Source organism: Lasioglossum baleicum, chromosome 13 (genome assembly GCF_051020765.1).
Source record: "Lasioglossum baleicum chromosome 13, iyLasBale1, whole genome shotgun sequence".
NCBI lineage: Eukaryota > Metazoa > Arthropoda > Insecta > Hymenoptera > Halictidae > Lasioglossum > Lasioglossum baleicum.
In genome coordinates, this window is record NC_134941.1 from 10,389,872 (window position 1) to 10,404,615 (window position 14,744).

Genomic DNA, 14,744 nt, shown 5'->3' on the forward strand with positions numbered 1-14,744 from the left:
GATTCAGTGAAGATCGTCCCAGAAATAATTGCCTAGTCGCAGAGACAATATATATATATCATTATATATTGATCTCTCTCGGTAATTGTATTATATATTATTCTGCAACGGTGTTTGAGTTCCCGGTGGGAGGGCTTGTGGGTGGAGAAGAAGAAAAGACGAAGTTTCATGCTGTATCGAATATGCAGAAAATTCGAGTGTTGCGCGCAGAATTTTTGTTTCTTTTTATTTCGTATTTTAGTCTCGTTTATTTTGTAATTTATTGCGTGTAGATCTTGATCTCTGGTAATAGTGATCATACATTTATGAATTCACTTTTGTTGCTAGTAGAGTGTGGATTTTCATGCGAATTTTTATATGTTGTTCTTAGATTATCCTTAAGGCAACAATTAATACTATTTAATACAAAAGTGTATTAAAATCTATTGACTCATTATAAATGCATAAACATCCATAGTCTGATCATCAGTATTTTAGAATGAATTAATAAACGCAATTTGCTGAAGAAAAGAATGTAATTTTTCAGCTTGATTAAGAGAAATTAGATATCGATCACTTTTTTAATTCTGCGCGCAAAGTACAATGGTTAAGAACTGAGATTAGAACCTGTATGGTATCCTCGAGCTTGAAGGATGTAGAAACGGCAAGTCGAAACCGAAATACAAAATTTTCGTGTTTGTTAAAAAGATTCTTGCCTATAAATAAACTTTTCCCAGTTTTCGATCTAAGAGCCTGAAATAAATATCAAAAATTCAGAACGAGCGGAATAAAGATTCTCTTTGATGTAAGAAAACATTTCTAAAGATTCCTTAATCACGACAGAAAATAAATGAATTTTCCCCAGATATGAATAAAATTTTTTAATGAATATGCAGAGTCGGAGTTGCAGTAAAAAATTGATAAAAATTCGTCCATGTTGTAATTCAGAAGACAGTGATAATGACCGACCAAGTTTTTCGATGGAAATAGATAGTTCAGTTTCGACCGTCCGCCGAGAAGTGGCATAATGGCAGAAAAAAGTATAAAAAGAGATTTGGAAATGGTACCAAAGTGCATCAGTAAAAGTTGTAGCTTACCGTACCGAAGAGAACAGTGGAGGGGGGTGTTTAAACAAAAGCTTATACAGAGACATCGACTCTAGTCGATCGGTAACTGTTACTGTTGTTGGTTATAAATTTGTTGATGTTGTACTTGTTGTTTCTTTACTGTTGTAAAACGAGAGATATTGTCAAAGCTTGTAGTAGTTGTTGATGTTGTTAAAAATGGTCGATTGTGCTGGTGTCCATTTTGTGTTTTCATTTCTCGGTGGTGTTTCGGATCGTTCGATTGACTTTTTTTTTTTGTTTCTATATATTTTACACATTCGTTTCCGTCGTTCTCCCCGTTCATTTATCCGTTCAAAGCGTTCTTTTTGTATGCGGTTCCGATCGTTACACGCCACGTTCCGTTTCTATTATATAGTTTCGGTCTCGTGAACCACCAGAAAATTGAAAACCACTGGCTGGGACTAACTTCGGGGAAGACACACAGGGTAATACCACCAAAAGAGTACAGACAGACACATAACAGTCAATTACGTGGCGGGGAGTGAGTTGTTAGTGTGCTTTCTTGAGAATCTGTATCGTCGCGTTGCAAATATTTACTTTCTCGAGAATTCTTTGAACTGTTTCCAATGCTTTCACCGACTCCTAACATAGCGTTCTCGTTCGGGAGTGTTCTACGCTTCCGTTTCGATCGTTCTTCATGATCTACAGCGATTACTCTTAGATTAGTTTCAGAAAACCTGTTGCAAAATACTCGGAGAAATCGCGAGAGGTTGTGGCGAACTCTAAACGCCGGAATCGAGAAAATGAAACAAAACTTCTATCGAGACATCAATGGTTCACAATTCATCTCGAAAATGATTTTGTAAATAGAAATCGTTCGGAGACCTTTGCATTCTCATTTTCTTAAATTTCGTGAATCGTATCAATATTATTTATCACTACACTGCGGATCTGTATACAAAATAAAAATGGTTTGCATTGATTGCAAGACACAAGAGCGAAATAAACATTTCATTCTTCGTTTAATTATCTAATTAAACTGAATCCAATGCGCTGATGTCTATAAATCTTTTTGATATGTCCACTGCTTTAAATGGTGCTTAAAATCCGCAGTCTATTTATCACATTCACGAAGACTTCTCTGTTTAATATTCAGTGTGGAAATAGTAGAATTGGATGGTTGCCTGGCTCGATACGTGGCGTCTTCAACTTCTACCAATTTAATCAGAGTTCAGTAAAATTATACCTAGTGAGACAGTTTGCATAATTGTGCTTGGAATGAAGCACTGAAATAGTTTGTTCAATTACGTTCGAAATGAAGTCGACGATTTGAAACCTTCGAGAATAAAATATCAAACACATATACAATTACGTATAACATCCAATCAAGCAGAACCTGTTAATTCATGTTTGAAATGGAACACCAAATGTTTAAAATGGATAAAATTAAATAACTAAAGTACCTGTGTAATTACGTGTCCAAACGTTAAATCGTCTATTCACATTTAGAATTGAATACCAAAGCAAGCTGCGCCATTTCATACGCAATTTTCGTGGAAAGTTATCAAAACAGTCAATACATTTTAAAATTAAATACCGGGATAAGATATTGAAATACATAGTTCGCGCAAACACGTTGGAAACGCGATGCCAAATCAGCCGGGTGCAATTACGTTGAAAGTTTAACGGTCGTGCGTTAATTTGGAAAATTGGTTTCCCGTCGATAAGTCATTAAAAGCATCGATTCACGGCGTTTAAGCTCTCTGATCCGGCAAAGCCCCTCATTTGTTGATGTTTGTGGTGTCGCTGTCTGTTGATCGTGTTGCTCTGGGCTCGACGCTGGTCTCACAGCCCGTCGAGGATTCACGAACCACCTTTTTCTTTTATCTTCCCCTTTCTCCCTTTCTTTCATATCTTTTTACCCCGCTCGTTTTTCGAAACCTTTGTCCTCGCGCGGTACGCGGCCGCGATCGCTAATTCAGCCTCGGGTCAATTAAATCGGTGATTCATGAATATACAACGAGCCACGAAGGACGGGAACGGTTTGTTACGGGGAATAGAATACAGATAGCGACGTCAAGCTTCGGTTTCGTCAGAATCTCTCTTGGTTTCATCAAATTATTTACTTAAACAGAAATAAGAAAATGTGTTCAAACTAGAGTACAACTTGCATTCTTTTTGATATGCTATAAACGAGTTTGGTGAAGCTCTTCGTCTTGTATTAACATACAAAGGATACAGAAAAAAAAATTGCATCTGGATGTCAGCAATATTCGAGATTGTTTTGCGAATTTTCGCATTCGATTAAACAGAGGAAGCACGGGGAGGACCGATAATTCTGCTCTCTCGGTAAAGGGGTGGAAATTGCATCCTGCGAGCAAAGCGATTGTTAATTTAATTTTGTTTAATTATCGACTGATTTAGGGCGATTGGATACAATAATCTGGAAAGATTCTGACGAAACAGCGAACAGCTGCGCGGGACGAAGTTCGGGGGACGACGAGTTGTCTGAACGGGGGTGTTTTGTGGGTGTTTGGTAATACAGAAACAACGAGAACGGAGATATACACATGTCCGTATACACAGGTACTCGTACACACACGACCTACTAGAATAGAAGAAGGTAAAGGAGCACAGGTGGACAGAGCGGAAATAACGAGAAATAAATATACAGAGAGACAGAGATAGAGACAACAGTAACACGGAAACGGTCGCAGTTTGTGTGTTGCGTTTTTTTTTTTGTTCTACCTTCAGACTCACTCACACACAAATCTCTTCCACCAACCAGCACGTCTACATGATGTTCACTAGACGGGAAAAGAGAAACACATAGAGTTCACACGTTAAACTTGAATCGGTGAGAAAATGATCGCGAGGGCCACGGTTATTATTTTTTCTCTTTGGTCGTTCAGAGAAATTCGTCGCCGCGAGCTGTCGAGAGCTCGAATTCATTGCGAAGGACTAGAAAAGAGAATCCTTTAATTGCTCCGCGCCAATTTCGAACGGAACTTCGCCAGACCTCTGGAGTAACTTTGTTTAGTTTCCCATTTTTATGGTGGAACCACTCGTGCTCAGAAATTGTGCAGCTCGGCAATTAACAGATCGAAAAATCTATACAACACTTTGCACTTTGTTAATTGCGGTTTCGGGTCTGCAAACTTTTCATTCAAACGACCGCATTTCCAGGGGCGAAATATGCAACTCTGAAAATAGCTATTCTATTGTTAGATTCGCGGAGTTGTTCTCTCTTAAACTGTGGCTCGAAACAATATTTATTTGTGAGAACTCTTTGGACGAAATTTTTATCAATAAAATACATTAAAAAAAACTTTTTACAAACCACGCTTATATTAAAATGCACTAAAAAGGAGAAAATAATTTTGTTCAATCGAGTTAAATGATTAATAATATTTTTCCCCAAAATTTTAAGCAATTAGTTCAAAATTTATTCTGTCATATTTAGTGTCGGAATAGATAGAAAAATTGAATATAAATTGAAATAAAATCATGACATTAATCATTTCACTGGATTTGGTATTTTATGGAGTACCAGAAAAGAAATTATTTTCTCCTTTTTAGTGCATTTTAATATAAGCGTGGTTTTTAAAAAGTTTTTCTTATATATTTTATTTTCTACTTTTATTGTCATCGGAAGCAAGTGTGTATACAAAATTTCAGCAAGATTGGACTATGGGAAGAGGTTTAAAATTCGATTACAATATTTTACGCATACAACAACACGGCGAGTTAATATAAGCGTGGTAAAAATGAAAAATAGAATATGAATTCCACAAAATTGATATCATTCAAGTCTAAGGGTTGATATTTCCTCAAATAATTTTAATTGTCTTATTTTCTCGTGTAACATTGCCCATTTGCAGGATGGCTCCAGAAATCCGGGAAATTGCGTTGAAAAAATTGGCGTTAAAATGTTTCCAGTTTTCGTCGAATAAATTCGATTCGCTGTCGAAATTCTTGGAAGTCTCGTCGTCGAGAAGAACGATTCGAGATATAAAAGTGAACGCTCCTCTGTGGACGAAACCGTTCCCGGATATGTATATGTATACATATATGTATATATACCGCCGAGGAATTCCCGAGGAATTCTCGAGGAATTTTCCAGGGGAATTCCACGAGCACTTATCGAATTTTATCGGCGATATTTCTGCCGTGAAGTTCGATTGCCCGTTGCGCCGTGTGAACACAGTCTGTTGGTCGTGGAGACCTTTTCTTAGCACGGAAATGCAGACTGACAGTGACAGTGGGCTTGAACGATCGATTCATGGTATTCGGAAAATTTTCAATCCCATCCACATCAAGATAAAACTTATCTTGACGTTGATATTCAATTAAAAACAGTGTTTCTAACACACACGTGCAAAGTACAAGTCACTAGTGGTTTATGGAGATTGATTTTCTTTTTGGATTGAGTTTCGAATTGCGAATCGATCGCTCGATAATCGTGGCGTGGGTGTCATCGAGGAAATGACACAGAACACTCAGAGACAATTACAGTGGCGGTGTAATTAGCTTTCTCAAAGTGCATCTACACCTTTGGCTACTTACCGACGATAATGGCCAATACGATGAGTGCGATGACGCCCATGATGATCATCATCTACGAAACAAAGAAAACCAAGTTGTTCTTGTCAGTTGTTAAACAAACGAGACCAGAATACACAGTAAAGATAAAAATTTTCTTCGATATCATTTTTAATCAAATTCTTTCTGTCTCCGATAAGAAGTGTACATGCTGCCACAGATATTTTCCATGAAACCTTAAAATCAATTATTGGATTCCGGAGTTTAATGTCAAATAGATAAAAATAGCCGATCAAATATTCCGTAAAACGAAATTCCACCTCTATTTAGATTTCGTCGGAAGAACGAACACTCCACGAAGTAAAATTCCATTCGTCCAGAATGGTTTCATTTTCCAATGGCTACATGCACAGAGAAATATTTTTATCCGACCATAAAATCAATTCGTACCCGATTTATCGATGTTATATTAGATATGTAAAAAGAAATACTATGAAATAGATTGAATTGACCAGGATGTTTTCTCACCTTCAGATTTTGTAACCAGAACTTCCTCTTCAGTTTTCCCGCCTGTTGTTCAAACTGCGACGCCCCTTGTTGAAGCGCATCTGCGAAGAAATTCGAGAACGTTAGAAAAAAATAACGAATAACTGCGCTGTCCATCGATCCACGCGGTTATTCAAACAGTAAATAATGTTTTTATCAATTTTTGTTCTGCGTTTCGAGCTTAGGTGCAGCGTGTCGTCGAATTCGCCGCGAGGATTATCAGGAAAACTTCACGCGAAAATTGTAGAATCGACGGGAGGACTGCGACGCGACGAACACGGGAAATGCGACGACGTCAGCTCTGTGCTGTGACGAACAAATTGGGAGGGATAATTACGTAGACGGTACTTCCCTAACGAGTTCCAGAATGCCACTAGAGTGCATTGTGCATCTTCATAGCAGAGAATCAGCAGCTTCAGAGGAGACTCGCCTGTCGCGAGAATCCATGCGATCATAAAAGATTACGCACGAAAGCTCCCCTAGCTTATGAGAAAGCATCTACTTTGAAAAATATAAATACAACGCTGGAAAATTTACTTGCACGTAATTCCCTCGTAATTCGCTTCGAGGAACTTTTTTTGATCGAGTTCTCTCTGCAGAATTAATTGCTGAATGTTAATTTACTCGATCCTCTGATGCGCGACAGACAAACGTGCCCTTTAAACAAACTTAATAAAAAGTACATTAAGCCAGCTGGATTTTCTCTTCTGTGCGTGGGAGGATTAATCAGGGAAATTCATCCACGAAGCTTTCTCAAGAAAGAGCTTTTGTTACGAGTAATCTTGTCACGTGACTCGTTGTTTCATTTCGTTGTACGATTTGAATAGTCGTTAGATATTTATCCCGAAATATGCGATCGAATAGAATTGAATAACAACGGGCGACAGAAATGAGACCGACAATTTTCGAGACCATCCATTTAGTATTAATTTCGAGGCGCCATATTGAAACAAACGGCCGCCGAATTGGAAGGTCGGTTTCGAGGACGAAGCCGCAGCCATCATTAATTGTTTGACATGGCGAATATTGGGAGAGGCTTCCACCGGGTTTAATCGCCCTCGGTTGCGGGGACAGTGATGTGAATCAGTTTATGGTCCGCGCACGCAGTAGAATAGGATCGACGATGATCAGACAGACTTTTACCTACTATGGGGCCGAATATGTCTTTGAAAATATTATGTAGTGGTAATCTTCCAGCTTTAGACCCTCCTTCTATTTTTCCCAACTGGATCTTGTATGCTTTCATTTTTGTTTTCAGAGCTTGAAGGCACACAAACACGTCTTCTTTCACGTAAATTCAAAATGTTTTTTAATTCACTTTCCGCGGACTCCTGAACATTTTCTTTGTCTCTATAATCTCATTATTACTATTTATCGTATTATTACTATTTAGACTTCCCTATACGTAACATTTACCCTATTTATTACTATTATCACTGTAAAGTTGAATTTCATTTTTGACAGCATTTTATGCTATCTTTAATTTTATCAGTTTAGATAAACAAAAATAATTTTTTAAGAGTTTTAACATAAAATTCAGATTTTGTAAAGTAATTTAAAATTCCAAAATCATTGTTTAGAGTAATACTTTAATTTTATTAACAGGGATGATTCTAACCTATACTTGGACATATTAAATCCAATCTAAGCTAGTATCTGGACAGAAATAAAGCCTATACCGGGACAAATTGAATTAATTAATTTATTCTGTAATTGTCTTTTTTCTTTCGTGTAAGTTTATATTGATTTCTTGTTCTTTTCCTTTTTTAATTTTGTTTATCTCTTTTTGCAAGCTAATAGAAGCCATTTAAGTGTAAAAACAACTGATTTTAGTCGCAACACGTGTCTGCTACACGTGTATGCAAATCGAGTATAAACTTATCGTTGGACAGCTCCTGCCATCGCGTCCCAGAATGGAGTACTTATATTTCAAAACAGTTCTAAACTTGGACATCTAATGTTTGAATTAATAATTATTATTTAAGTTGCGGCCGATTGCCAATTTATTTTAAAATATCAATATTACTATGCGTGATTATTATATTTTGCCTAAGTGCTTAAATTATATCTTTTTTCTAATAAAAGTTCAAACTATAAATGCACACGATTCACATGAAAATAGAATATTTTATACTGTTTTCAGATAAACTTTGAATTTATTTTTACATTTCAGTGGATGTCTTAATCAAATAATATTCACACCCACTTGTAGCTAAGGCCTCAGAATATACAAAATAATTATTAAATCTCTTAATTATTGGTTTTACTATAAAAATTCAATTGTCTAGATTTAGGCATTATTTTTGGCTTGTCCACCTTAATTCATGCTCATACAATTCCCCATCCTCGATATCAGAGCATTATATTGGTATATTATTCATTTTTTGCAACAATTCAGAGATTTTCAATCGTTCTGCCATTTTTAGGGCTAGTAAAATATTGTTACATAAAAAAGGATTAGGTGCTATTCCAACGGCTATGGTATACAAAATTACCACGTGAAACAACATCGATAACCACGTCACGTTACATCGCAGCTATGTTTATGTTTATGTTGTGGCGCCAAAATAAGACGTTGCGCAAAACATCAATAAATCCATCTAAATATCTAGCAAACGATTTCGAGTTCGGTAAACAAATTATTGAATACTTTTCCACTTAGAGAAGCACCCGACAAAATGACTGGTATTGGTATAAGTAGCCATGATACAAAATTATTTTGATTCGGAATAAATTAAACCTAAATAAAATTCATTATTAAATAGACTGCGGATCTTTATGCATTTATAGCAAAATTGAGTAGATGAAATTCAAAATTGTTGGAAAATTTGACAAATTGAAGATGTCAATAGACGATTTCTCCTCTATTAAAATCAGTAAGGGAAGAAATAACATTCAATTTAGTTTCTATTTCTTGCAATCGATGCAGACAACTTTTATTTTGCATAAAGATCCGCAGTCTATTCATTATATTACTCCTTTAGTTACCGCTGTAAAAGTCATTATATCATTGCGGGGAAAAAATGCACCATGAAATAGGAATTTTTAAATGAAATTGTAAAACTAGTCATTTTTACTGGTCTGGTAGTTCTAGTGTTAAGTATAAATTTTACTTGAGACATTCTTTCAATTTCGAAGATATCGAGGTGCAGGAAAGTAGATTTTGATGGGGGGGGGGGGGGGAGGGCATTCGATGCATCGGTATCCGTGTCACAAATGGAAATGAAATTCTGTCCAGGTTCTCACGAAAATGCAGCACTGTGCGGCGCGGGGCTCGGCATCGATTACGCGAGCTCGACACAGTAATCGATATCCGCGTGCAGTCGGACGCGCAGGGTCGAACTACTTGAACGCCGTTGCGAGAATGAATGGAGGGAAGATCCTTCGGGCTGCTTCGACTGTTCGTCCTTCGGCTTAATCCTGTGCCTTTTGTCCTCCCCCGTAATCGTTAGTCTGACAGTTTTGCACCTTAAACGCTCTCGCTATCCACAACCCCCGTTCTTTGTACGGGGGAAAGTTCCGCTCGAACATCCACCGTCCATTCATAATATCTCGGCCGTGTTCATTTGTTCCTCCTGTACCCGGCCTGCCGCATGCCATCCTCCTGCTTTGTCTTTATGTAATGCCATTACGCTCCGGATTCTAACGGAACAATCCTGCCGTTCATTTTGCCCCGTGCATTGTAGTAATTGCCAATTAATGCGCTACAGAATTATTTTCTAGTAATTGGACGCCGGTGTGGAGTGGAACCTATATCTTCCACCTCTGGAACCGGTTTTCCATTTTTGGACAGTTTCGCGTGGCCGTCTGGTCGTGACAGGGCCAATCCACTTGCACTGTGTTTTATACGGAATATTGTCCGATTTTCAATAAGTAGGATCGCCAGTTTTAGCATGGTCTGAAATAATACACCTTCGTTCACTCCCATGAGTCACGTTCTTCTAAGGCTTCCAACCTACTTGCACTGTGTTTTAAGTGGAATACTTCTCGGTTTCTAATCAGTACAATCGCAATTTAATACTCGGTCATGTTTCACAATTTTCAGTCAAATGATTTTAGATAACTGATTTAAAAAACTCTTCTGTAGTTCACCTTCTAGTCTGAACTGCCTAGGATAAGTTATTTCCGCTACGTGAAACACGGACCATTGTTCGATTCTGGATGGAATAAGAAAGCACCTTCGGTCAGAGGAAATTCATTTGGACATGGTTCTAAGTGAAGTGTTCTTAAGGAACTCTTTTATGGTGGATTGTACGATTGTCTGACCGTGATAGGAATGATCTACTGGCATTGTGCGATAGCTGGAACCGTAGTCTGACTCTTAACGAAGTGGAGATGTACTTCGCACAGAGATACTTCATTTGCATTTTGCTCCTTTCGAGCCGTTCTTAAAGAATTCTTTTGTGGCAGTTTTTATTGTCTGGATAAGACAGGGATAATCTACTTTCGGCGTGTAATAAATGGAATGGGAGTGTTGTTCCAGTCCGAATGGAATGAAGGCGTAGTTGGTTTTAAGATAATTCGTTCGCTCCTTTGAGAGTGTCTCGCAAGAATTCTCTTGCGATTCCAACGAATGGAGAACGTGGATCACAAATAATTTCGTATTATTCTCCTCTGAAAGTATTTGTTCACAACCCCTCAGTCTCCCAGAGTGTCTGACCCAAACAAGACTGTTCTACTTGCACTGCACGAACCCTTTAATCCTTCTTTTCGCAACGATAAAATTCGAAAAAAATATGTTTGCTCGTTTCAGAACGCGAGAAGCAGTTTCTGGAATTTTTATGGACATTGTTATCGATCTTACCTGCTCGATCGTCCAGTTCGGATAGCTTCTGATCACGCTCCAAGACTTTTTCGACGTTCGTTTTCATGATGTCGACGACCTCGTCCACCTGCGCCTGCGTCGCCTGCAATCGTTTTTGCGCGGCAGTTTGCTGAGGCGTCCTGGGACCTCCAACGATTTCACCGGTCCCAGGGCCTGCTGCGGCCGCAGCTGCATCCGGTGCTAGATCGCCCTCGTTGGCCCTGAAACAGACGCGAATCATCGTTATTACTATACGCAGAAAACAGGATCGCAAGCTACATTTCGTTATAACATTATTATTACTGTTACTAATACGACTGCAGGTTTTGTGCACCATCGACAGATCTCTACAGTTCATCATTGTTTTAAATAATCCTCCGCACGATGTTCCGGATGCTTATTATACCAAAGCATCATCCACTATAGAAATTCGAACTGCATTCAACTGCTCTCGCAGAAAATATCGCGAGAATTCTGAAAGAATCCTGAAAGAATTCTCGCAATATTTAATCCGCAATTAATCTCGAATGCAAAGGGATTCTTTCGGCGTCGATTCTCTAATCTCTGGGAAAAGGAAATTGAATGGCGAGCGGCAGAAGTGCAGGCGCATAATGCCGGGCGAAACGTACGTCGAGAGGATTAGAAGCGAGTGGAAATCTTAGGGCGCCCGGACGAGTTTTCACGAGGAGATTTGCATAAGCATTCATTGAATGCGGAACCAGCCGTGGGAACTAATCTGATCGCTTTTCCGTTCTCCTTTTTCTCCTCGCCTCGTTTTGATCTACTTACTGGTCCACCGCCGTTCTCCACGCCGCGCACAGCGACAGTGTTTCGAAACGATCGATTTTTCCAAATGTTCTACCGTACGGAGCTCAGAAAAAAATATTCTATTTGCAATATATCTATTTCAAGACTTTTTTCCAATAACTTGACCACCGAGCGCAGGGACAATAAACTAGCAAATTCTGTACAAGATATCGTTACTTACATAATGCCATTCCATAGACGAATGCTCAATTGTTATTTGTGTTGCAGTGTCCGATTTAATCCGCGCACAACTTTGGAAGCTAGAGAACCTTTCAAAAATAAGTGACGACTATGTTCTACACAATTATTTTCTCGAGGAACCAAACTCAATACAGGATGGACGATTGAGTGTCTCAGACAGAAATATTCTACTTGGGACCGTTTAACCAGCAATCGAGAAAGTATCCAAAGAACAAAGTACCATTCTTCAAAAAACCGAAGCGGCTATAAATGACCTAGTCGTGTGTTACACAGATAGGATCAATCTACGTCGTCTTCAGAACCTAGTAACGTTAAAGTTCAAGAATACTTCCCAAATAAACCCTCACGATGTCCTACTAAATCCAATCCTCAAAAGATCATAGCAACTACCAACATTTGAACCTTGTCTGACCCAGATGTAAATCTACTTCAAGACATGGAATGAATCGGCAAGAAGTCTACCATGTCTGCCTCGGAGAGGATCGATCTACTTCCACTAACAAGGGAAGGACCCCAAGTGTCCGACTTCGATTTTCATAATTTTTTGTGAGATGATGGTATATGGATCCCTAATGATGCCAGCAAAATATTAGGTGTAGTTACTCAATAGTTTTGAAGATATAAACAATTAAAGCTTCACATCTTGTTGGTATACCAAGATTTGCAGCTCAAGTTTTCGAAGTTCCATTCGTATTAACCACGAAGCGCGTGACTCAGACTCGGAGAATCAGTTAGCACAGCATCGTGGAAAGCAAATACTCATGCCGGGAGCACGAGATATCCAGGTTCCCATCGAGCTCGGACAAGGATCGTTTCCCCGATAATATTCCCCCGGTCGGGCGTGGGCGTCAATAAAAACTACCATTATTCCGTCGCATGGCGGCGTAAATTTCAGGCACGAGATTCAATTGAATTCTTCCAACAATGGTCCGGCGCGGTCACGCGGGCTCTGATAGGTCTTTTTATCCGAGGCATCGTCACGTTATTGATTTAACGCGACGCCCACGCGGAAACGGGACCATTAATGGCCCGGGGAAGATTCATTTCTCGCGTGGGACTCGCGACGGAAGTTCCGCGCGCGGAAAACCGAGCTGCTTCGCCGGAAACCTACGACCTTCGTGTGTGTTCCATGGTGTGTGGCGATCCTGCCCCCATGGGGTGCGAATCCCGTCCCATCCCATCGCAACCCTGGCCACGAGCGGACGATCGCGAAAGGGCAAAGTTCGTGACACGGTTCTGAAAGCTGCGCGGCCGACCACGAAAATGCGTGCTGTCTTCCGGCGATGATGCTCTCCTGTCCTCTCCCCTGGGACCCCCGAGTCCCCGGGAGACCCTCTCGTCCAGAGAGGATCGCAGATTTTTAGAGCAACAAGAAAAATTTCAACAATTTACTGTTTCCGCGTGAAATTGTTAAGCTATGTCGCTCTAACAATTCGAGCAGCGACTCAAAATCTGATTTTTCAGTTGGCTGGGGTCAGTGTTGGGCAATTAATAAATTTATTTAGACAAATAAAAATTTAAATAACAAGTTATTTGTTATTTGGATATTCAAATAAAAAGCAGAAATAATTATTTATTATTTGAGCAAGTCTCTAAATGAATTATTTAAAATGATAAAGTTAATTGTTATTTACAAATACAATTTCAATTATTATTTGTATTGACAAATAATAAATTAAAAATTAATTGAACAATAAATTAATTAAAGTATACCTGAAAAGGTTGCTATAGCAGACAAAAAACGCGCACATGTTCATTGTATACACAAAAATACAAGAAGTAAGAGAAGACCAGAAGCTATTTATTTGATTTTCACCTCAATCCAAATAATAAATGGTCTTTTATTTGCAAATAAGGAATAATAAATAGATCACTTTTGGAATTATTTAAATTACTTTTATTTCAATAAAAAGTTTAGTTATTATTTGCAATTATAATCACACGCGTTTATGTATTATTTATTTATTTATCATTTAAAATAAAATTTGTCCAACACTGGCTGGGGTCCGAGATCAGCCACTAGGTAAACAGTGTGAAAATAGCAACTTTCCGTTCGCAATTTTGGCATTGCTTCTTCAGCAACGATCGCGTGAAATTTGTTATATTTTTGAGAAATTCTGGTGCTTGTGGAACACCTGCGAAACGGAAAATAACGTTTCACGAGTTCGTTGAAGCATCGCGAACCTTTCGCTGAGATGGCATTGCAGGTTTCCCAGCATTAAAGTGGAGATAGTCCGGAAACAGAAATAGAAGAGTTTTCAGGGGATATTGGAGACGATGCAGATTTATTTTTGGACATCCGTGTCGCGGTTTCCAGCGGATTGATCGGGAGAAATACGATCACGTCTTGGGAACTCGAGTCAGATTTGCGAACAGTTTTCCCTGAGATATCGTTGCGCGCTTGGGAGTATAAAATCGCAGACCTTAGAAACGAAGAATTTCTCTATCGAACGAATGTCTGTACAAGAATCTGTACAACTAATGCAGAAATCTTTGTCGAAGTAGAAACACAGCCGGATATTTAAACAGGAGAAACTGTGAATTGGAGACTGCGATGGGAATCACGCATAGATTCGCATAATGTCGATCATCAGAAGCGTCTTCATCTTGATTCCAAGCTATTCATGGCCGTAACACGGCTGCGACGATTTCTCGAACTGTACAGGATTGCTTTGGATATGAAGATGAAGATCGGGGAAGCAGTGAATGGAAGTATTGAAGAACTCGCGGAAAGTATTATCGCGGAGACGCGACAGAAAACGGGGATGTTGTAGCTGTAATTTCTGCGAATTTGCATT

General features: G+C 38.9%; 1 protein-coding gene across 6 annotated transcripts in view; it reads right to left on the reverse strand.

The window, feature by feature from the left end:
• Nsyb (neuronal Synaptobrevin) overlaps positions 1-14,744 on the reverse strand; it is a 39,223-nt gene that overhangs the window by 9,335 nt on the left and 15,144 nt on the right. For 3 of the 6 annotated variants that reach the window (XM_076436966.1, XM_076436967.1, XM_076436968.1), the window contains 3 exons: positions 10,939-11,159; positions 6,117-6,196; positions 5,613-5,664 (listed from right to left, as the gene is read on the reverse strand). In XM_076436966.1, the coding sequence (XP_076293081.1) occupies positions 5,613-5,664; positions 6,117-6,196; positions 10,939-11,159 (353 nt within the window). Of the gene's footprint in view, positions 1-3,794; positions 3,854-5,612; positions 5,665-6,116; positions 6,197-10,938; positions 11,160-14,744 lie in introns of all 6 variants that reach the window. The other 3 variants (XM_076436970.1, XM_076436969.1, XM_076436971.1) reach the window with 2 other exon arrangements.